This window comes from Temnothorax curvispinosus, unplaced genomic scaffold, assembly GCF_003070985.1.
Source record: "Temnothorax curvispinosus isolate PA1 unplaced genomic scaffold, ASM307098v1 QBEX01011445.1, whole genome shotgun sequence".
NCBI lineage: Eukaryota > Metazoa > Arthropoda > Insecta > Hymenoptera > Formicidae > Temnothorax > Temnothorax curvispinosus.
In genome coordinates this window covers 69,092-93,840 of record NW_020221225.1, presented here as the reverse complement: position 1 = coordinate 93,840, position 24,749 = coordinate 69,092, and the positions used below count along the sequence as shown (strand labels likewise).

The 24,749-nt window shown below is 41.7% G+C and overlaps 1 protein-coding gene across 1 annotated transcript; it reads left to right on the top strand.

Moving 5' to 3' along the window:
* The first annotated feature begins 578 nt into the window (after positions 1-578).
* On the top strand, positions 579-24,293 carry LOC112461479 (probable phospholipid-transporting ATPase VD). The gene is made up of 18 exons (XM_025026733.1): positions 579-788; positions 8,380-9,036; positions 9,591-9,770; positions 9,869-10,129; positions 17,378-17,653; positions 17,921-18,089; positions 18,204-18,557; positions 18,893-19,188; positions 19,364-19,525; positions 19,589-19,862; positions 19,948-20,380; positions 20,726-21,120; positions 21,228-21,515; positions 21,639-21,890; positions 21,961-22,065; positions 22,155-22,342; positions 22,668-22,841; positions 22,943-24,293. Exons 2-18 carry the CDS (start codon positions 8,390-8,392, stop codon positions 22,992-22,994), a joined length of 4,506 nt encoding a protein of 1,501 aa, XP_024882501.1. The 5' UTR covers positions 579-788; positions 8,380-8,389; the 3' UTR covers positions 22,995-24,293.
* Positions 24,294-24,749: the final 456 nt, after the last annotated feature.

The following is a 24,749-nucleotide window of genomic DNA, read 5'->3' as shown; positions in this document are numbered from 1 at the left end:
AATTTAAACTAATTAGTGTTACGTGCAGAATTATAAATTTTAATTGCAAAAGATAACGTACGATACAACTGCAAATCTACGAGCAACTGACAAAATTATGATTTATTTTTTAAATTATTTACAAAAAGAAGGCGTTTGTTGAATTTACAAATCTACGAGCAACTGGTGAAACGATATGATTTAAAAAGAATTATTTATGGGAAGAGCAGCATTTGTTGAATTTTCCGAAACGTATATTTAATCACCGATTTAATAACAATTTTAAACTAATTAATATTCCTTAAACTAATTAGTAGAATTATAATTTTTTATTGTAAAAACAAAGAACAAGCGACTAACTTGTCAAGATGATAAACGGCGCGGATCGACTCCAACCAATTAGATTCTGAATTGACTGTCGCTTCTGCAGAACGCGCCTTGCGCTTCTAGTGACATTTCGCGCTCACGCGCAGCTTCTAGGGACTTCGCCTTACTTCTCTGCGATCTCGCTAGATGCCGCCAACTTCGCGGCAAACCGCGAGTTCCGTAATCGCGGCAATCGCGGCGCATTGGTCGGTCGTCGGTTCCGGAATAATCGCACAATCGCAGCACTGTTCCGGACTATTCCGGAGTCGGATCGGACGTCAGTTCACTCAGTTCGTCAGTATGTGCACGGCGACGGGGTGGAGTGGACGCTTTCGTCGGTCGTCGAGGACCGTCGAGCGTATCTGAGCAACGTCTGGCAACGCGATCGCGCTTATCGGTCGCGGCGAATCGGCCGCGATAACGCGCTCGCGAAACGAGTCGAGGTGAGTTTGTTGATGCGTGAATTTTGAAAACGGCAAGACAGGGAAAAAGAGATAAAGAAAGAGAGAAAAAAAAACGAAAATTTGCGCGTACTCGATGCATTCGCCGATCGCGGCTCCGCGGAGAGGAGATCGCGGATACGTCAAGTCGATTTTTCCGCCAGGTGTTTACCGTACGTGAATCGTGATTCATTCTCCTCGCCGCGGACTTTCCCGACGCGCGCGCGCGCGCGCGCAGGGAGAGATGTGAGCTTCGACGAATTCGGGGCGAGACGCCAGCCGCTTTCAACGAGGCCACGTGGACCACGTCGGGAGGCAGGGGAGGAAAAATGTGAGATCTCCTTCCTCCTCTCTCTCTCTCCCTCTTTCTTTTTGACCCTTCCGCGCGTTACGCGGCCGATCGCGGGCGCAAGCGCGCGTAAACTTTTTCCTCGTTCCCTCCTTGGAACGACATCCTTCCTCATGGGAAAGTCGGGCCGCTTTTATGGAACCATCGGTTTTCGACCATTTTCCCCGCGATCGATCGCGCGATTTTGCCACGGGATTTTGTCCCAAATTTGGGACATGCGTGTTGTTTCGTTGTTTGGGATAAATTCCGATTTTGGAAAGAACGCGGTCGACGAAATCTCGTCGACGCGAGACGATCGAGAGACGATGCGGTTTTTAAACCGTGAGAAGTAAAAGGTGAAAGAGGTTTTTAAGAGAATTGTGCGATGGACCTAGCTAGGATTACGCCAGATCATGAGATTTTGTAATAGAAAGCAAGGATACATTGAGAAAGAACTTGACGCGCTTTTTGGGTTCTAAAACCCGGTTGCACCAACGTCGCATAATATTTCAGCTAAAATAACTTAGCTTAACTCACTCTTCCTCTCTAACTGTCTCCTTAAAAAGAATAAGTTAAGCTAAGGTTAAATATTATGCGACGTTGGTATAATAGCGTTTTTCACTGGCAGAACTATTGCGAACTCATTACGCATAAAGCCGTTGTACACTGATTTAATCTTTAAAGTAAAATGCAAATATTTTGATTGATAAAATGCCCAATACATATTTTACCAAATAGTACAATAAAGAATATTGAGACTTTCGTGAGTTAACCCGTTTATATTAAACATATATACACTTTACGTTGATTTGTGTACGACGGCTTTATGTGCACTGAGTGCGCATCAGTTCTGCCAAAGAAAAACGCTATAAGCTATAAGTTATTCCCTTTAAATCTCGTGGGATTTAAATGTACCTACGGTGAATCGGTTGCGACGCGCACGCGACTCAGAGTTTGTGAGAAGGCACAAACGCGGCAGGGAAAAGCTTACAGTTCGCAACGTCGTAAAGTAACGGTTAATTCGCTTGAATGCAATCGCGTAAAATTGCCTCGATTCTTAGCGAGAAGGCGTTCTTTCCTTCTTTCGCTGATGACTCGATCCTGATGATCCTACGTTACGCATCAAAAGCATTTCCTAAAAGATCTTTCGGCAATTTTGTCTAAAATCGAGACGTAAGACTTACTCTTAAAGATGTATTAAAGATATCTAAGACCTTTTATGCAACACGTGCATGGAAAGTGCCCCATTGCGCACGCTACGCGTGCGTGATAGGCCACTTTCCAGGCACTTGCCACATAAAATAGGGAGTGTAAGTCGTGTGTAAAGATGAAAATTCCCGGGTGCGGAGTTTACGCACGAGCCGAAGGCGAGTGCGGTAACCGCACCCGGGAATTTTCATCTTACGACACTTGTTACACAAATAACTATTATGATATAAGGTAAATGTACCAATGCCAGGACGCTTAAGACCTATATGTCTAGACACCTTTATCATTTTAGTGTTTAAATAAGTATAACGCGATTAAAAGTCAAAGATAAAAATATAATACAAGAAAAATATTTTTATCTTTGATTCTTTGATTTTAATTCGCGTTATAACTTATTTAACCCGTTGAGGTCACACCTCCTAAAAATAACTAGAGGTCACATGGGGTCCGATGGACCCCACAACAGTTTCCATTTGCGTTCTTTTTGATGTATCGACTCAAACCTTGAACTGGAATTAATTTATGACTTTCTCTTGATAATCCAATAATTTCAAAAATTTTTTTATGTTGAAAAAACGCGAGAAAAAAATTTTTTTTCGAGAAATTTGACTTTTTTCACAAAAATATTTATCAACATTTTTTTAGATAGAGTAAAAAAAACTTTGTGCGTTTTACTCTCAAAATAGTATACTTTTAAGAAGAAGAAGAAGAAGAAGAAGAAGGAAAAAAAAAGCCTGGGGTCCACTGGACCCCATGTGACCTCAACGGGTTAAAGACTAAAATGATGAAAATGTCAAGACATAGGATACGTGTCCAGGGATTGGTACATTTACCTTAATGTCTAAAAAGACATTATATTTTGGACACGGTACTGTCTGGGTTGTTATGTAATTTAAAAACGCAAGTATAATAACGACGTAACATTATTTACAATATACAGTATCTAATGCAATGTATTGAAAGATGATCGTGTAACAAATACGATAAAATAACACGATGTAAGGATGATGAAAGAATAACGCACACAATATAAGGTTGTGATAAATATGATACAGATTATTTTCCACTTTGCTGCCACTGGAGGACACTCGTTTAGCTCCTGCACCCTTTTTTATTTCGTGACATTTGCTCCGCGTAAAAATGTCAGTCTTATTATTTCCCGAGAGACGTCCTCGTCGATTTATTTCGATGACGGGGCGTAACAATAATACACGCGAGTAATATTACACAACTCCGGCCGAAAAAGGAGATCGATCCTGTATAAAATTCCAGCGATTTTTTTTTTTCGAGAAACGTCATCTCGCTCGTAATATATTCCGCGTTGCGTACATATGTTTCGAGGATTTGGCTAACGATAGCGCGCTTATCGCAACACGTTCGTTATCAGTCGACTGATTGAAACCAGTGTCGAAGAAATTTCCAATATTACCTGACAATGAGTCATATTGAACGCTAATATAACTCGCCTTTAGCTTTAAACGGACGTTCATTCAAAATTAATAAACGTAGAAAGTAAGAATTACGAGGCCTAAGCTTAACGACTATTAATTAAAACTTCTCGACAGTCATTAGCTTCATTTCGGTAGTAGTATGTTGTATAATACGTCGAGTTTCCGGTAATTTATATTTCGCTTCAAAGCGTAAACGCAATTTAAGAAAATACGTTATTCCTGCTACGGGATATGTTTTAGGGATCCCATCTGGTTTCCGTTATGTTTTACAAGAGTGAGAGAGAGAGAGAGAGTGAGAGAGAGAGAGAGAGTGAGAGAGAGAGAGATTCTGTTACACTCGTTGCGTTTATTTCAACGCTGATCAGAAAAGACACTCTTGCGTTAACTGGGGAAAACCGACGGGTAAATCTTCTCATATCATCACATTAAATATCGCGAAGCGAATATCAAACTTGCGAAAGAATAAACAAATTTGTGAACCATTTCTCGGATCTTTGATCTAATTTGAAACGATTTTGCCAACGTCAAAATTTTTTGATAATTTAAATTTTTTCTGAGAAAATGACTTTTCGATGTTTCTCCTTTGAGGAAGAATCTTCAAACGAGAGGAATTTCAAAACGTTATTTTTTCAGAGAAATTTAGACTATCTAAAAAGTTCCGTTAATCATTAATGCCTCTTCCAAAGCGTTCGAGATTATCAAAAAAAGCTGAAGCATCTTGAAAGGATTTAAATGCTGCGGAGAATCTTGATCGATGCGTAGATATATCGACAATGGATGTATTGTTTGAGATAAGCGGTACACCTTTGACGATACACGGTTTCGAAAAGTTAATCTCGGATAATGAGCAGACGATGAGCCTCGGACGATTGACCGCAGGTGATATCGCAATTTTCTTTAATAATCGCTCCAATCGTCCTAATGACAGCGAACGATGGCGCGATAAAGCGTAAGGTAAAAGAGGCGTTCGCGAGTAAACGGGTGACCCAATTTAATAGCCGCTCGATTTTTTTCTACCCTTGATACACTTCGTTTACATTCGGCCGGTAGCGATTTACCGAGAAAAGGGTGCCCCATGCACACATTGATCGCGCACACCGGAATCTCTCGTTCATCGCGCGTCGCACGCACACGCGATCGCGCGATTGCTCTCATGCTCATTAGCGCATGCACGCGTGTATAATACGCACGATGCAACGACATACCGTGAACTCCCCCGCCCCCGCGCTCCTTCCAACGCGAATTACATATTACCGGCCGCGTCCGAGCGCAAATTAAAGCTCCGGTAAACAAAAGCAATGGAAGCGGGATGCTGCTACTCTTAAAAAAAAAAGAAAAAAAATTCCCTGAAATATACTTTTAGATAAGGCTGCAACATTATGCAATGTACACTGAAAAAAAAATTGTTAATCCAAAGAAACATTTCCGATACGTTCAACTAAACATGTTAGTTAACTGAACATTAGTTGTTTCAACAATTTATTAACCCATCAACATTTTTTTATCAAGAATTGATTAATTCAACTAATGTTTAGTTAAACTAACTAAAATGTTTAGTTGAACGTATCGGACTACATTTTTTCGGATTAACAAATTTTTTTTCAGCGTATTTTCAATCGTGGAAAATTTTAAACTTTTATTATACTATACTTTATTATACATGATACTATATTGAGATAAGTATATCTTTACATTTACACAGCACACTTTGATATAACACTGCTTCGTGTAAGAAAATGTTCCTTGAAAGATAGATGATCAGGATAAAGATTAACGGTTAGCAGGAAATTGTTCAAGATCGGAATAAACAATTTCTCTATCATTAATTGAAGACAGTTTCTGAGAGTTTCTCAGACAGTTTCTCTCTCTCTCTCTCTCCCTATCTCGATTTACGTTTCTTACACGTATCTACAAGCTCATCAGACGCATTAATTTAAATGCTGTTTTCATGTCGCGCTGCAGTTGTTCAAATCGAAGTTCGAGATATTCGAGAGATATTTAACATCAATAAGAAATTAGAGAAAAAAAATCGAGTAAATCCTTTGTGCCAAAATCGCGGTATCGATCGCTTATCGGAATTATATCGGCAAATATATCAGATAAATGTATTTTTATATCAGTCACGCAAATGAACGATAAGCTTTGGCAATACTTTTCATATACGGGGTGTGCCTATCTGACTAATTTCATTTTCTCCTCATGGCGAATGTTGCACGCGAGCTGCGGATGTGTCCTTCGAAGAGTACTATACTTCGATTAGTTTTGAGTGGGAGAGGTTAATCTCTGGATGCCGTACTGATTTCAAAATAGTGTCTGAAAATAACGCGGTATTTCTGAGAACGCCACTAAGTTTCTGCTACTCGCGAACTTTGCGGCGAAAGATTTTCACTCTGACTGATGCACTCGCTACATTTTTTTGCAAAGATGGTTTACTTTGGTTATCTGCACAGGATATCCGATAGGCGTTCCCTAGCACATGGCGCTTTCCACGATCCGCATTGTATCGAGGGGCCTCGTATCTTTTTTGAGCGATAAGAGTGCGAAATTGTGCTTAATCTTCTAATGCTACTGGCAAACCATAAATCTCAGCAGCTGTTTTTGGATTTTGATTCTAACTTTCTATCGAATAAAAAAATAAATCAATAAGTGATTTTAAAGCCCGTTTTGAACTTGTTTTTTTACTAAGCTGCGACATTATCAGACATTCTCATAGAGTTGCCCCCCTAATTATGGAAATTACATCAATAATTGTCGCATCGCATTGCTACTAAAGCAGGCGGAAATCTATGAATGATAAATGTAATCTAGAAGGAATAGATGTAGAAGAATGTCTACCCGATAAGGTCAATTTAAATAATTATTAATACAGATATGACGAATGTGCAACATATGGATCCATGACATTTGATTATGATATATGAGAATGTGCAAACGGTGACGTATGTTCGAGCGGATGTCATAATGCGCCAATTTTCCACGTTTATTTTTAACGAACGCTATTAATGGCTATCAACGTTTTTACATGTTCACGTCGATAGAAAGCTTAGATAAAATTTTATTATCAATTTCATACTAAACCCGGTATCGAACGTCAATGTCGTCTAAAATAATATTCATTCTTGGTACGACGCTCTATTACACGGAATGAGGGGAGTTCCAGGTCCGAACCCTGGCTGAGGTAATATTTTTCGCAATAAATTTAATAATTTAATTTAATTTAAATTATTTAAAAAATGAGATGCTTATATATATAAGTATCAAAGATTATTAACGTCTTGACGATTGAGGGACCAAAACCAATGGTCGAATCGTCACGATGATTATTTGCCAATTGTAATCGGATGAAATAAAAGTCTAATTGAATATTCATACTCTTTATGAAAATAATAAAAAAATAAAATATATAAGAAAAATAAGTTTTTTATACACCAATACTTGAAAAATAGATTTAAAAAATTATTTAATTAATTCCGACGTCATCTTTAATTTGTCTAAATGTTAATTTTTTATTCCGCAGCAACGTGTCGCAATATAAAATTCAGTATAAAATCGTACCGATTGCGTTAAATTCATATTTGCGTTTTCTGTTTTGAAGGAACACACGGCGATGCACGTACGATTATTATTCAGAATACATAAGCGCGAATGCGGAAATAAGCAAACGCCTGTCGAGAAGAATAATAACGAACGAACGAACTTCCAATCAAACGGTTTGCGCTCAAAAAGCGTACTATCGGGGACGTACTATCGGAGCGAGGACGCGAAGACGAATTATCTTTCTAGCATGATTGAAGAAGATTGAATTCCTTTGCTATCGTATATCGACAATTCTGATTACGATACAATTTCACCTATAGCTGCGGATGAAGGTGCGGTGAAATATTACATCGCGGGTCAGACCATGCAATCGATTATTATCAGATGCAATAATCTTCCGCATGAAAGTTCAGCATTCTAGTTAACAATGTCAATGATATGCTACTGTTTATCGGTAGTTCGATGATAGAACCTAGAAACTAGGCATGCAAGTTTTAAATTCTAAATATTGCAAGATGCTTCAGAACTGAAATTTAATTCTCAAGGATATCTTATCTCAGTATTAGCAACACTGTTAAAGGATGAAATTTAAACCAGTACCTTGAGTTAAATGACATTTTGTTATTTTTAACTACCATGTGTATCGAAATTTATTATTTCAACACAAAACGGTATTATTTTAACTCTATTGAGTTAGTTAAAATAATTACTTACAGGAATGGTTAAAAATGACTCAAATTTAGTGTAATTTGAATACGAATTTAACAGTGAATGTTTTAAAAAAACTTAATAAATTCACAATTATAGTTTAAAATGTATGAAAAATCTTTATAATTTTTAGTAAAAAATAAAACATTATCTACATCTTATTTCATAATCGTCGTCCCTCCATTGAAAATCTCTTCTCTGTTCGTTAATATGTATATTTATATAAAAATAAATTACGACTGTTCATAAGACACGTATCACGTTTTAAAATGATCAATCAGTTCTTGCCATAAGCTGCAAAATTTAACTCTGCACTTATTGTTTCGCACAATCAACAAATTCCTCTTTCCGTATCGCGTAGATGTGCCAGCATGTCCGAGGACGACGCGCAGGAAGCAGCCAGCGAGGAGATCGAGAGACAGGGGTCTCTCTACGTGTTCCCGGGTGCGGGCCGCCCCAACTGCGCAACGACGTCGTCATCGTCGTCGTCGATCTCGACGGCGCCTCTCCAGCCGCCGCCGCTTCCGTTGTCGTTCCTCCACGGTGGCTCGACCACGGCGAGCACGACAATGACGACGTCCAGCGTCACGACGACGATGACGAGCACGTCGAAAAACAGCAACGGCGACGAGGACGAGGACGCGGTAGAGGAAGTCGGTTCGCCGGCGAGGAGGCGAGCCGTCCCGAGGACGCACGCGAGATCGGCGAGCCACGGCGGTGTCCTGGCGGATGGCACGACCGGATGGCAGACCTACGGGTCCTTCCTGGGCCCGTTGACGACGGTGGGAAGCGCCACGTCCGCTGGTCGACCGTCGGCGTTGAAGAAGCCGGGTCACCAGAGAGCCTTCAGCCAGGGTCAGGTGGCGGACGTGACGCAGGGCCAATCAGCCGTAACGGGACACCACCGTGTCGGCTCCAGAACGGACTTCATCCTGCCGCCAGGCCACAGGGAGGACGGCAGGCCGCCCACTGCCGGCAGGATGCCTTCCTTTCGCGGCCATTCCCGGCAAGCGTCCAGGTACGAAGCGAGAAAATATGATTTATCGCCGCTCCGAGTGATAAAGATTATCGAGGAACGGAATAACATTGCACTAACAATAGATAGATAGCAGTCTAGGGAAAGTTACACGTAAAATTTAAAGATAAGATCTATTTAATCGATCAACGCTTTCTCTCGAAAAACGATGCAAGGCTGATTGCCAGTAACAAATATAAATCTTGAAAACTTTTGAGATAAGGCTTTATAATACGAAAAGAGACAAGAAATTTTATTTATAGCTTGCTGTAATACGGAGATGTTTAAACAAATATCGGGCGCAGTAAAAAAAAAGTATAGTCAAAATTATATATATATCGATTATTTTAAAAATATATTCGCGATTTATATTTTTCATCGATAGTATTAATCCAATCGTTTCGTTATAAAATCCGTCAATCACTTAATAAAGTTATAAATTTATTAAACGCGTGACCCTATGGAGTTGCGATATTTTTTTCGCAAGGCGATATTTGATGCTCAGTTCGTAGAAAACAGGGTATTAAAGGCGCAGACTTCGCCGCGACTGTTTGCAGATCGGAGTCTATCTATACGATAAGACGTAGCGTCGCGCCTCCATGGTGGAGGAGACTATGGGCCCATTGTTTCGGGCCGCTGCCAGAGGAACCCCGTTTAAGAACAATAGTGCCGAATCACTTAGTCCCCCCGAAGACCCCGAAGAGTCAGCATCCCAATGGGGGTAGAATGGACAACAGGTGAGAACAAATAACGAGAAGGAAGTGTCTTGTCTATGATCCATTCCAACGTTGTCTTACACGTAATGCATCTAAACGCGCGCCCGTTTCTTCTTCAGGGTACGCACAACGAAGTACACGGCGCTGAGCTTCCTACCTCGTAACCTGCTAGAGCAGTTTCACCGCGTGGCCAATCTGTACTTCATCTTCATCGTGCTGCTCAACTGGGTGCCGGCCATAAACGCGTTCGGCAAAGAGATTGCGATGATCCCCGTGGTATTCGTTCTGGGTGTCACGGCGCTTAAGGACTTCTTCGAAGATCGCCGACGGCTCGCCAGTGACCGGCGTGTGAACAATTCCACCTGCCGCGTCTACGTTAGGTGAGTACAACATTGCAGCCGTGTGTACGCATAGCGAAGATATAGCGTACTGCTCGTCTACGACCGGCCCCCTTCTCTCCCTCTCGGAAACTCCGCGGGAAAATAATGATGTGTAGAGTTAACTCAAGTTTTACAAGTATCGCAAAAAAAAATGCCGATATAATGTTACACGTCTATTTGTGAATTATATATGGAGTTCAGAAAGTAAGAAACGTTAACGAATCGAGCGACGAAATGCGTAGAACGATAATGTGTACATTACTGTAGCAAAGCTACAAAGATATTAGAAGAACAACATCTGAATAATGATGTAATAATAACTAAGCACGCCGAAAATTCCGGTTTTACGTCTAATAACGAAATATTATTCTACCGCTATGTATTAATGCACGGGAAGCTTCAAACGGATAAGAAGTTGAACAAGGACATTTAATTTTTCAACCGGCCTATCGGCCTTGCGCTCGTTTATCCTTGCTTGTACTGCCGACGCGAGCCGTCACTTCACGTTAGAATCCTTGCGGCAACGAAATCCGATAGATCGATTCCAATGAGACCGACAATTCCAGATATGTAGGTCACGTACACGCGAGCGCGAACGCGAACGCGCGCGAGCGAGCGAGCGGTCGGCGTGCATTGCGGTCGAACATGGTGAAGAAAGTGTCCCGTACCGTTCTTTTTCCATCAAGACCCCGCGGCACCACGCACGTCCGTATCGCGACGCGCGATACGACGGACGTTCTAATTCGTTCGCTTCGTGTCAACGTTGTTTACGTTTAATGCCGATCGACGTGCCGCGCAATAGCTCGGCTACAACGGAATTGTTATCGAACGAAGCGAACAAATTAGAACATTTTGGCATTAAACGGTTTGGACGGCGCGCGATTTGGATAACGCATATCCAATGCATTGATGCGCGCGGTATGCAGCGTATTTCCGTATTTGTCATTCGTCGTCCGAGTCCGAGTACGTGCACTCATTTTGCTGCTTATATATGCATCCGAAATGTCCGGCAAACGATCGCGCCGCGAAAGCAGAGAGTTGTTGCACACGCGATCGAATCAGATAGGATTCGCCGCGGCTGGCCGATACGCTTGCGCCGATAAACGCGTATGTACGCGTGCCACGTGGTCGGTTGTGCAGCGCAACGCGAGGACGCCTTGGTATTACATAGCCGAACGAAGGGGGTAATGCACTCCGAAATGCTCGTCTCGTGACTTGCAACAATTTCGGGGATGGTAACGAGGCCTATTAACGCTAATTTGAATCCTCTACTGATGTCGAGGCGAAGAGTTCCGCGATTTGTGTTTTTCATAGTTTTAACAGAGGCAATTTAATTAACGAGTAATTAGTGGTGTAGAGATTATTGCCCTGCGACCACTTCGACTACTTAAGAAGACGCTTATGAGACAGCGGAAGAGAATAAGTGCATCAGCATCACTGAAAATAGAATCTGGTTGAATTAATTGGACGTCTGGTGAGAAATGAACGAACCAGATTCTTTTCCAATTAATGCAACCACAAATTTCAATTAATGCCACCAGAATTCCAATTATGCAACCAGAATTCCTATTAATTCAAAAAAATTCTGGTAGATTCAACCAGAATTTTCTAGTGGAAAATAAACAATCCAAATTTTTTTTTTCAGTGGCTTACAAATTTATCTCGATCATTTATATCGATCTAAATTGAGGAAAGATTACGGTTCTCGAAAAATATTGCAAGAAAATAGAAATAATTTCTTTCTGTGAGTGAAATAATATTTTTATTCCACATCTGCGAATTCGCGTGAAAACCAGCGGTGGGTTTTCCGTTTCGTGTAATTGCAAAATTGCGTTTAGTTGCAGTTAGTTGGCCTGCCTAATCGTTCGCACGTCAGTTTCGATCGCTTGTGCAAACGTGGGCAGTTTCGTGATCGTCACGAGCCCTCGTTCATAATGCAGCGTAATCGGAAAATTGATCGATGACCTGGCAATTCCGATACGATGCCTCCTCCAGATTTCGCTGGACGACCTTGCCCTTCGACGAGTCTCGTCACACGTCGATTCCTCTTCAACATTAATTCGCTGCATTCCCGATCACGCTCGCGATACAAAATCGTTCTATAATTCGTACGGCAGTCTTTGATTTTCGTGCCCGATCTCAGAATATCGTGACGATCGTGATAAAAGGAATCACATTATCGTGATAATGATAAAATATTATGTCTTTACTCATCGACGAAGAAGAAAATATAATAAATATCTAATCGCTACACCTGGGGCGATTATTACGCAGATCTCTGATATAAGCGCGACGCACTACCTGCCGATGCATTCGCGTGTTCCCTATCGGAAAGGACGATCGATTTAAAATTACGCTGTCGGCGACGGCGATTCTCTTCGAGTCGTGACTACACGCGCTCGCTAATCGCCTCAAATCTAGCGTTTTCTATAAACCTAACGTATCCGCATAATAGTGCGAGCGACTCCGCCCGCGTTCTCTCTCTCTCTCTCTTTCCCTCTTACACTCACGGCCAGGTCGATTCTGATCCATCTCGTGCGCCGAAGGCCTTGACATTCGCATTTATTGCCATTACCCCTTTTTATCTCGTCTCACGGCGCGTGCCATACAATCTGTCGATTCCGCTTGTTACAGTCTACCCGCGACATATTTTTATTGTAATTGCGCGCCTCTGCGAGCCATATGTTGACATTTTTTCGGGAATGTATATCCAAATGTGTGCATGCAACTGTGGTGAAAACTTGTGGAACTTTTGTAAGTCACGAGATCAACTTTTTCTTATTTTAGTTTGTATAATAGCTGGATTAAATAATTTAATATGGAATCTACTTTCTTTTCTCGTTCGCGTGGATAATTCTCCATTTTTAGCAACAGAGTATAATTATTTGCTGCTGCACGGCGCAACAGCTGAGCGAAAGCGCTACTTAACCCTTAGCTGGCACACTGAGGTCGTTTCAGACCCCACCACTAAAATGCTTGCTGCAAGGAAGCTACTGATTTGTTTTACTTAAAAAAATTCCAAGATAGTCTTCGAATGTTGTTTTAACAAATGTCATAGATTATTTTGATAAAATGTAATATTAAGTATGAAAAAAATTGGAGAACGTAAAAGAAAACGCAAAAATGACTGTTTTCACTCAAAAATTTATAACTCTTATATTTTAACTCTTCCATTTTTTAGTACCATTTTCGTATTATAGGGGGGCTTAAATTAGAACTGAACTAGGCTGGGGCGTTTAATACCCCCATCTTAATCTACATATACTTATTGTTGGTTCAATTCTTAATTATTTATTTTTACCAGATTTATCTATAAATCTCAATAAACGCTTTATTTTATCCTATTTTATAAATTAAAATGTCCACGAATCGAGAAACATAAAATTTTTCCGATAAATGAAAAAATGGTAGTAAAAGACTTAACAAAAGTCTTCCTTTGATCTTTGATTTATAAAATCGTTCAATTGAACTTATTGTGAGCTATCAAAATCAGTCTGGAACGCCGTTAAAATCGCAAGTAAAACAAAAGTTTGTCCAGCCGTATCGGAACAAATGTAAGTTTCGCGTGTGCGAGCCGCTCTAATCATCGCACTTGCCTCGCCTATTTGACACCGATTGCTCGAAACCTACAGCTGTTGACCTTCGTCGATATAGTTTCGTTGTTGTGGCGACCGCCGGACATGCCATTGCGTTAAAACTTCTCCTAAATCCGAAGCCGTAAGACCGCCTACTCAAAATCCCACTTTAGAAACCTTCTTCCGCGCGAGAGAATCGCGCGAGGAAACCGATATACCTTTCGCAACGCAAATAACTTTTAAACGTTATTCAATACGGTTCTTCCATTACGGTGTTACAATAACGTAACAAATTTTGTCCACGGGGGTCTAGCTAAATCTGGGCCAATAAAATCCGGCCAATCGAGACGGGAAGACACATGCCCAGCCCTTTTTTTCCTCTTGCAAAGCTTCGCGAGTGCCGTTAAACCGGCGAGTGATATCATCGGTTACGTCATTCGATGCGGGTGTAAACGTATATAATGCGTGGTGCTTGTGGATATCCTAACTATATCGTTTCTCTGAAATGCGTTCGAGGTCCTGAAATATCGACGAGCTACCAGCAAATCCATATATATATAGATATTTCGTGGGAAGCTTTTGACACAAACAATTCAGCGTGAAAGGCGTAATTATGTTTGACTAATAAAAATATTTTAACTGCAAATAATTTTCCTCGTTCTCTAACGTACTTGATGAAACAATATGCTGAATATGCAGACTTCTCAGATTACTTCCATTTAATCAGAATGGATTTTTTTAATACAAATATTCTGAAACTCACCCAACAAGAATGGAGAAATGGAGTAATTAATTTATTTTTCTCGCTGAAGATGGCTCAATCCCGAGCCGAAACGTACGAATGTATATTACACTGGGAATAAATCAGTGATTCTGTTCATTTACGCACCGATAACTGCGTCTGACTCTCATAGCCATCTTTTTATCAATTTACAAATATCTTGTTTCCCTTTATTAAGCTTTATGATTGCTAAAGCACACGTTTTTAGCTCTTATTCAATTTTAAATAGATTGTAATTTAATGGTTTTCAATTTGAAAGAGTTTTTGTAAAACAGTTTAAGTGTGGATATAAAAAATACGTAACAAAATTATTTCTAAATGAAAATTAATTTGAAATAAAATAATGAACTTGCAACTGTGTGTGTATAGATAAATATAGAATAAAATTTTGTAAGCGTTCCGTTGTTTCCTCGCGGTGTTAAAGTCGTAATCATTTGAAGGCTAAGGGCCAAAGCACATAACATGGCGTAGCGATATACGACGGTCGTAGTCCTCGACCTGACAAATCAAGATACGCCAAAGCTTGTGCGTTACTTACGTCCACGACTACGACTGTCATATGTGCTTTGGCCCTAAGTCGAAACAATGTCAAGAGAATGTCACACAAAAGAGAGAATGCTAATTACAAGTCGAAAAGTCTAAGATTTCCGCCTGGAAATAACGTGAAGAAAGATACAAGTTCCGTGAATTTTGATAAGCGTAAAATACGTATAACCGCTAAGTTTTCCTTGACTTGTTATCTCATACAAAATTATGGCATGCGGTTAAAAATTATTATCCTGAAATTATTATGCGACCAGCGATAACAAACGCGGTGCTAACGTACGCGGTGTGCTTGATCGACTGAATGTAACTAAAAAAGAAAAAGAATACTGTGTGCTTAAGAAAATTAACAACCTTATTTCAGAAATTGCTAAACAACAAATCATGACAAATTAATCGTCTCGCTTTAATATGGCATGCCGAGAAACGCAGTTACGTTGCTTACGTAATGCCACCGTGCCGTGCAAAAAAAAAACCTGTATTTTACCGGCCTATGTTCAGTGGACATTGTTTTTTTGCAACATTGTGTTATATTCGCGGACGAATTATATAGAATTCATTAGATTTTTTGCATTATACATATATATAGCGATGATTATAACATTAGGCAGGGTGTTGCGTACGTAATTGCAAATTAGCTCATGCATTATTACGTGTATAACTAGCGCTATATGTAGTCAAAATGTCCCCGTCGCTCCTGCGCAGGATACAACGATACAAATCCGCGACAAAAAGCTCGCTCGACATCGATGCGATGCGCGATGCATAATGTATGCATTTACAATGATTTACGTTTTACACTAAATGAGGCGAAAAAGCGAGCGGCACAAAGGCAAGAATGGTGTCTCTCTTTTCTTCCATTATCCTCCAAGGCGCGAACAAAGGAATTTGCATCATTTAAGTCTCGTCTAATAAGACGGCCTTGCAAAAAGACAAACGATATTCTCTCGTTCTCGAAATGAAATCCCGCTCCCATTCACCAATCCACTCGTGTGAATCCACCGCGTTCAAATGTCGAGAGATGATATCGTTTGGCTGATGCGCGAGAGTACCCGCCACCCGCCGTTTCTCGAAGGTCGTCTCCGATGATCGTCCAGTCGTCGTTTCAATTTCGTTCTGATTAAACGGGAATGGACGTGACGATAGTGGGGTATTCTAGACTGTACAACCTTGGATACCGCCGCTCCATGTGCTTCAATTAAATATCGTCAACCGGCCGGTTTCGTCATACTCGGAGAGTACTCGAGAGAGAGAGAGAGAGAGATGAATCTTTCCTGAATTAGTCACGCAAGGTCGCCTCCTAGGCCTGTCGCGATTCCACGCCGAGCAGAATTAGGAGAGTAATAAGAAATTATATTTTCATGAGGTTCTTTCCCAACTCGGGTTTCGTTCCACGTATTAATATTTCGTGGATCAATCCTTGGTTTAGTTATTAGGTATAGAAAGTCGATTAAGAGTATGTTTCCTAAACCATATTTTTGTGAACGATATTCGCTTAATATTCGACATGTTACGTACCGTTAAAAAATTGCCAGTATTAAGTTGAAAGAAAGAAAGAAAAAGGAAATGTGGTTGGAAATTAACAAAAAAGAATTTTTTTGTTAATTTTTCAATTTTTCCTTCGTACCGTTCATTATTCACGATGATTCGCCAATTTTCCGTTTCGATAGGCGCGCGAATAGTAATTACTTATTACATATGTCTCGCTGTGCAAATGTCATTTCTATCTTAACAAACATTTGCGTTCGAAGCCGTGTGCAATGTCTATTTTTGCGGTGACGACAGCAGGGTAGCCTTACGAGTTCTTTTATGCAATACAAGGATTTGTCGATCGCCTTCGTCAACCCGTTAAGTAAGATGTTTATATATAATTTCACTCGTCGGCTCAATTTCTCTTCCATGCGAGAGAAATAGATATTTAAGTCTTATTTGAACCTAATAACGGGATAACATCATGTGGAAGCTATTTAATTAATTTAGCGAGGACAGAGCATACTGACACGATACGCATATTTCACATGTGATAAGTCCAGCTTATTAAATGAAACTGAAACAGACTGTCCTCTATTAGAGAAATGTTAACAGTCTCTTAGTCATGGAGCGTACAATCAGATCTTTATTACGAAACCGCGAAATGCAATTTGCGTAATTGCGGACGGTGAAATTAAGAAACGTCGCAGATGCAGAGGTAATTTATTTATCGCGCAAACTTTTTCATTAAGTATATCATTATTTAATTATTCGTCACGATCACGCAATTACGTGTTTTCCGTGTTATCCAAATAACGCTTAAAACTACCTAGTGCCATACAGTGTTTCTTGACGAGATTTCTCGCGATTTCGTTGTAGCGAGGGCGACAGATACATGAAGGTAGCGTGGAAGGATGTCAAGGTGGGTGACCTGGTTCACCTTTCGAACAACGAACTGGTACCGGCCGATCTCTTGCTTCTGCGAAGCAGCGATCCTCAGGGATTAGCTTACCTCGATACGTGCAACCTCGACGGCGAGTCGAATCTGAAGCAGCGCCAGGTTGTCCGGGGTTTTCTCGATCTGCAGGATACCTTCCAGCCTTCCAAGTTCCGATCGGTAGTCGAGGTCGATCAGCCAAGTACTAGAATATATAGGTAAATTACCCGAATTATTCGTCGTGTCCGATGTATTAAAATTAGAAACTATTTCTATTATTTTGAAGAAATTTTTTAAAGGCTTTTCTAGACTAGAGTAATTCTAAAAATCTAACCAGTTTTTGTTTGTTAAAATTTTTAACGTAAATTTTTTATCCGATATTTTTATAATTTGTCTGAGAAACGCGCGATGCCGTTTATCGCCGTGATAAAGTTTACACGGAATTAACCAGATTACCAGAGTGATCTCACTGGCGCGTTTGTTAGGTTTCACGGCGCCGTGGTGCACCCGAACGGCGGCAGGGTGCCCGTGTCCACGGAAAATCTTTTACTCAGGGAATGCGTCTTGAAGAACACCGACTTCGTCGAGGGCATAGTCATATACGCCGGTCACGAGACCAAGGCGTTGCTGAATAACGGCGGACCCAGGTACAAGGTAAATGCCCAAGGAACTGAATATCTATAACTTCGGGATAATTCAAGTGACTGAATAAATAATGTACATTGGAGAAATGCCTTTCTGAGAGATGCAACGCGCGTGTGATTTCAGCGTTCTCGCCTGGAGAGATTCATGAACAGGGACGTGAAATGGTGCGTGGTGATACTGATGGTGCTGTGCGTGATCGGCGCGTTCTGTTGCCGATTCTGGCTGTCAGCGTACACGGGTCTGGCGGCGGTGCCGTTTCTGCCGGTGCCCCACGAGCCGATCTACGAGAGCTTACTGACCTTCCTGACGTTCGTCATAATATTCCAAGTGATGATACCGCTGAGCCTGTACGTGACGATCGAGATGGCGAAGGTGGGACAGGTGTACCACATCGGCCACGACCCGGCCCTCCACGACACGGAAACCGGCCGTAAAGCGGAGTGCCGCGCGCTGAATATCACGGAGGAACTAGGCCAAGTGAGTGTGGCAATTTATTATTAAACGAATTTGCGCGGGACGAATATTTTACGATCAATATTATGAAATATCTTCCGAAAAAGTGAAAACATTTGTATCCTGAAATTAGTAGATATTTCTTATTTTTATATATCAATTTAATTAAATTTAATATTTAAATGGTATGATCGTTCTTTATAACTTTTAGCACTTCTCTACATTGTTTTCTTACTCCTTGTTGCTATAAAATACTACATTGTTAGCTGAATACTACATTGTTAGCTATAAAAATTTCGCAAAGTAATGTACAATGTATTACTGTGAGTATTACTTGGAATGTTATCATTGAATGACAGGTACAGTACGTCTTTTCCGACAAGACCGGCACCCTTACGGAGAACAAAATGCTATTTAGGAGATGCGCGGTAGGCGGCCAAGATTATTCGCACATGGGGGACAACGAGAATCTGCTTCCGTGCTCGCGGCTTAAAGAGGACCTGCTCATAGGTACATTTCGACATCGCTTACAGGAGTTTCTTATTGTCTTAGCCACGTGTAACACGGTTGTCGTAAATTCTCAACCGCATCACGATATTATGAACTCTAGCGGGGTCATCGAGGAACCTCAAAAAAACGGAACTGCCCCTACGAGGTTTGTATACGTTAGATCAATGAAGGATTGAAGAAAAATAAAACAGATTTGTCTCGTTTTTGATGCGAAAAAAGAAGATAATTAAATACGACTATTTTCGCATCTATGGAGAGATTAGATTTACTGCCGCATTTATTATTTTTCTTCACGAAATTAATATCATGGTATTCGACAGAATAATGGAAACGGACGCGAGCTCTTTCCCGACCGTGAATTCTCCGCCAGTACCGCTGTCTCCGAGCAACAGAGCTGTTCGCACCTTATCTCCAGTATCGCCAGTAATTAGCACGGCGAATACGTTCGACGATACTCCGAAGTTCCCGTTTAAAATTTCCAGGTTGGTATAACGCTCGGAGGTGCACAAGATAAAAAGGTATTTAACCGAGCGATATCTTTGTAGGCCAAAGTTGCTGAACGTAACGTCGATACCAAGCTTGGGCATCGGACTGCTTGGACGGAAACCTTCGCCGGAGGGACAGAAGGGACGCAGCCCGGACGCGAAGAACGGCGACGAGTTGCTGCAAATCCCGGCAATCTACGAGGCGGAGAGCCCGGACGAGCTGGCGCTGGTTCACGCGGCACGCGCTTACGACGTCAAGTTGGTGAAACGTACGCCCCGTAGCGCGATCGTATCCTTCCCGGACAACTCAACGCTCGCGTTCGAGATACTTCACGTAGGTGGTTACACGCGACGAGTCGCTCGCGAGAACATAAACGGCAGTATACGGTTCATCGTTATCGTTCTTCGTACGCTTGCAGGTACTGCCGTTCGACTCGAACAGGAAATGTATGTCAGTGCTGCTCAGACATCCTCACACCGGCGAGATAGTGCTGTACAGCAAGGGCGCTGACACGACGATGCTGCCGGCGCTCTTGTCGAGCGACGAGAACGTCATCGCCTCGACGAGTATCCAACAGTATCTACAATCGTACGCGCGTCAAGGTTTGCGCACCCTGGTGATGGCGAAGAAAACGCTGACGGCGCAGGAGTACGAGACGTGGCGGCAGAAGCACGACGAGGCGGAATTGGCGACGGAGAATCGCGAGCGTCGCATACGCGACTCGTACGCGATGCTGGAGTCGCATTTGACGTTATTGGGTGTGACCGGGATCGAAGACAAGCTCCAAGCCGGCGTGCCCGAGACAATGGCCGCCCTGGTCGCCGCCGGGATCGTCGTGTGGGTTCTGACAGGTTCGTAGAAAATCGCTCACTCGCGAACCGGCGTGCAGCCGCACGGACAAACCGGTTTAACATCGGCAAGCACTATTTTTAGTGCGATCATCTTAGAGAGAGATAAAGGAGGCGTTTCGCATTGAATCGCAAATGCATTTCCACCACATAGCCATCAGCGTTTCATCTATCCATTATTACATAAGTGTCGTTATATAAAGACCGGATAAAAAAAATTACGGAGGCGTACGTATCGAAAGCCAATGAAAAGTAAACATCCCTCGGATGGAACCAGTCCGTGTTCTTGAGCGTAATTAGCGCGCGTTAATGCGAGTTCTACGTCATTCTGCACGTTTTCCGTTTCAGGGGATAAACCGGAGACCGCGGTGAACGTGGCGTACTCGGCGCAGCTCTTCTCGCCCGCTATGCAGCTGCTGCAGCTGCAGGCGAGATCGAAGTCTGTGGCCGAGGCGCTTATACACGGCTACCTGGAGTCAGCGCGCAAAGAGAACGTAAATAACGGTCATCCGCAGCCGGATATGATGGGCATCACGGATCCTGCCGACATGTACAATCGCGACTCCGCCGAGAGAGACGCGCACAGAATTGGCAGCCCGTGGCCACGGCAGCGCGCGCTTGTCGTGGACGGTAAAACGTTGACCGTGATCCTAGATCCGCGATCGGGCCTGATTGGGCCGTTCCTCGAACTCACGAAAATGTGTTCAAGCGTCTTAGCCTGCCGCGCCACGCCGCTGCAAAAGGTAACGCGTTGACAATAGTATAATAACATTAAAACAGACTTTAGCCGCGAACTAATGACTGGAGCGATAACGCGAGGAAGAGTAATATAATTTGTTTTACGTTGCAGGCATACATAGTCCGCATCGTTAAAAAGCAATTGGGAATGAGAACACTGGCAATCGGCGACGGCGCGAACGACGTTAGCATGATACAGACCGCGGACGTGGGCGTCGGTATCTCGGGGCAAGAAGGCACGCAAGCGGTAATGGCAGCGGATTTCGCGATTTCTCGGTTTTCTATGCTCAGCCGGCTCCTCCTTCTACACGGGCACTGGTGTTACGATCGTCTCGCCAGAATGATTTTATATTTCTTTTACAAAAACGCCACCTTTGTCTTCCTCATATTCTGGTTTCAAGTAAGTATCGAATGATTGTAAAGAGAAAAACGTAAAACAGTTCCCTGAATGCAAATTTATCGATCCTTCAAGTAGAGATATTTATAATAATACGTAATACGTTTTCCCTCTCTTCTCTTGCAGCTGTTTTGCGGCTTTTCCGGTGCCGTGATGATAGACCAAATATATTTAATGCTATACAACTTGCTGTTCACCTCGCTGCCGCCTCTCGCCTTGGGTATTTACGATCGAGTCGCCAAGGCTCGCGTATTACTTTCAGCGCCAGAATTATATACGAGAGGACGCCTGGGACTAGTGTATCAGTCGCATTCGTTTTGGCTTACGATCATTGACGCTCTTTACCAAAGTGTCGTCATCTTTTTTATTACCAAAGAGGTTGGTGCAACATTTTGGACCCGTTAGAAAAGATCGTCACGGTATACGATAAACACCCGTTATTTTTCAGGTTTATGACGATTCGATTATCGACATATGGGAATTCGGGACGACTATTATGTCAGCGTGTATCGTCGTTATGCTGGCTCATGCTGCTATAGAAACTAGATCTTGGGTAAGGAAGAAGAAATAAAGATTGTAACTACGTTAGAGAGAAGAGAAATATGTTGTCATGGGTATTATATGTAACGTTGTTTATTTCAGACTATAATCCATGTTGGTGCCATCTTCGGTTCTTTAGGCATTTTCTACGGATTTTGCCTATTTTACAATGCCGTTTGCGTCAATTGCATGGGCCTGCCTGGATCCTTCTGGGTAATGGAAATGGCCTTTACACATTTCACGTACTGGCTGACAGTGGGACTTACTTCTGTTGTTGCCTTAATGCCTAGGTAAGCTTTCCTTATACAATTATAGTAATTGTATGAGCGATATTAATTCGAATCTGCAAAGACAAAACTGCTGGGTTTACAGTTTTTTTTTTATTTAATCGATTTGTAATTTAATTTCTTTTTCAATTCATTTATTCTAAACTCCATTTATAATCCTAAGTGAATATATGAGTGAATTATAATTATATTAAATATATTAATATAATTTTTAATTAAATTATGATTTCATATAAATCTAAATATGCTATTTCTTTGTCAATAGACTAATAATTCAGTTAATTTCAACAAATATCAAATTCAACAGCATTCTTTTTTATAATCACAGATTAGTATATAGGGCGATACAGTCCACTGTCGCACCAGATGCTATCCACGTTGTCTCGCGACGAATCGCTGCGAAAAGTGATAGTCAAGATCGTCGGCAGCGTAATCGCAGTCAAAGAGGCGAAGTCAACTTTATCGCTGGATGGTCGCGTTCCTCGCAACATGCTACTATCAGGTATATCGCCAGTTACACCCATCGCTATCTAATGGCTCTAAATAATACCCATGAGTTCCACAGTGTTTGTTCTTCCGAGTACCATGTATCATTCATTGCAGACCCGGCAGCTACAGAAGCAAAAGCAACGCTCTCACGACTATCGTCGCATGACAGAACACACAATCAGATAGAGATGAAGCGTGTCCATCTCATTAACCAAACCAATCGCCGAAAAATAGGGAACAACTCTTCGCTGTTGCGATCCTCGAAAGCGTTCCTTCATCGATTAGAGGAGAGTCTTCTGATCTCCGAAAGTCGTTCGCATTGACAATCCTGTCTAATAACTATATTAATTATTCCTGGTTGACGATTCCCTAGCCCCCTGTAGATCGTAGCTCTAATGATGTAGATACGAGAGGAAAGCTAGTTAATCATGGTTGGTGCTATCGGGCGTGAAAATTCGCGTTCGTTACCACCGAATCGCGTAATATAAATTATTAAAGAGAACGTCGAAACTTCGTCGTTCGAAATGCAATGCGCGTCATCGCTCGCCCGTAGGGGCATCCTCGTTGCCGATATCGCGATAACGCTAACGTTACATTGCCATTATCGAGTTGGAGTTATCGCGGCTGATTTACAATCGAGTGGCCTTAAATCTTAGATCGTTCGTTGCATTTAATGGCTGTGACTTCTAGGGACCAAGACTGTGTGTGTGTGCTGTAACTGCATTGAGGCAGACCGGAGATTCGAGTGAAAGTCTACGGCTGCGCTACTTTTCAAGTGTTTTCCTCTTTATTTTTTTTCTTCGACCTAGAACTTCACTCGAACGCGTATCCGCGACTTCTTCTTTCGAGCAGGCCGTGGAAGACCAACGTTAGAGACAGATGGACATGTATACCGCGAGTTCTAGCTCGCTTCATATACCTTGGAAAATAAGTGTACAAAGATGTTGTATAAAGAGTGCAAAGTATATATATATATATGATATTCCGCGAGATATATTTTATAACCGCTGCGAGAAATAGATTTTATATATTAAAACCGATTTATTTTTTAAGTAAGTTTTTAGTTGTCATTTTAAACGTCGCGTCATATATTCGTAGAGTAAATAGCGGGAAGCAGACGCGGACGCGTCTTAAATAACCCGTGACCACCGCGTCGAGCTTCTCCTATTTCCGGTGTCGATCCGGAAGACCAACGGAATGCCTCATATAAATTATGTATGATGTATAAAGAGATACACACGAGCTTTGTCATACCTACTGTTGTGTTACTACCTGTTGTAATATAGACAGAGAAAAATATTGCGAGATAACAATATAGAAATTTTAATTTGGATAATGCATATTGAATGTTATACCGATAACACGCTGTTGTGCTATCTATAGTATTTTGATAATGATCGGATTATTGTTGTGTGCGTTTGCCGATGTAAGGAGAGTATTAAAAAGCGAGAAATCAACCCGTCAACTCGTTTGCATTTTCGTTTCTGCTAACCCATCGCCGTTTCATCGTCCCTGTTTGCAACTAATGTACACGGGTGTAACGTATATACTCGGTAGAATTTCACCCACCGACGAATTTAGCAGCTGAGTGAAAACAAACAAGAACATTTCTTCGCGTATACGTTTACAGTCCCCATCAGTGTGTACGGAGCTATTTTTTTAAATAAAAGCAGATGAAAGCTGAAAAGACGTCTATCAATAATCGAATATAGAAATTTTAAAGATAGAGAGATTTTGAAATATTTGCAATTTTAGAAGTCTCGAGAACTGCGCGGGATTGATTTTACTTTACGTTCGCACGATCTCTCGCGGGATAATCGATAACGGTAAACGGAATTATACGCCGAGAAAGGCTGCGGTCCACTTGACGCTACAAATGCTTCAGAGCGTTCTTCTTCTCCATCTTTCTTCATTGAAAGAA

Coding starts and splice junctions, on each gene's coding strand:
- LOC112461479 (XM_025026733.1), top strand. CDS start 8,390: ATGTCCGAGGACGACGCGCAGGAAGCAGCCAGCGAGGAGATCGAGAGA. Junction 21,516..21,638: donor TCCTCATATTCTGGTTTCAA/GTAAGTATCGAA, acceptor CTTCTCTTGCAG/CTGTTTTGCGGCTTTTCCGG. Junction 22,066..22,154: donor CTATAGAAACTAGATCTTGG/GTAAGGAAGAAG, acceptor TGTTTATTTCAG/ACTATAATCCATGTTGGTGC.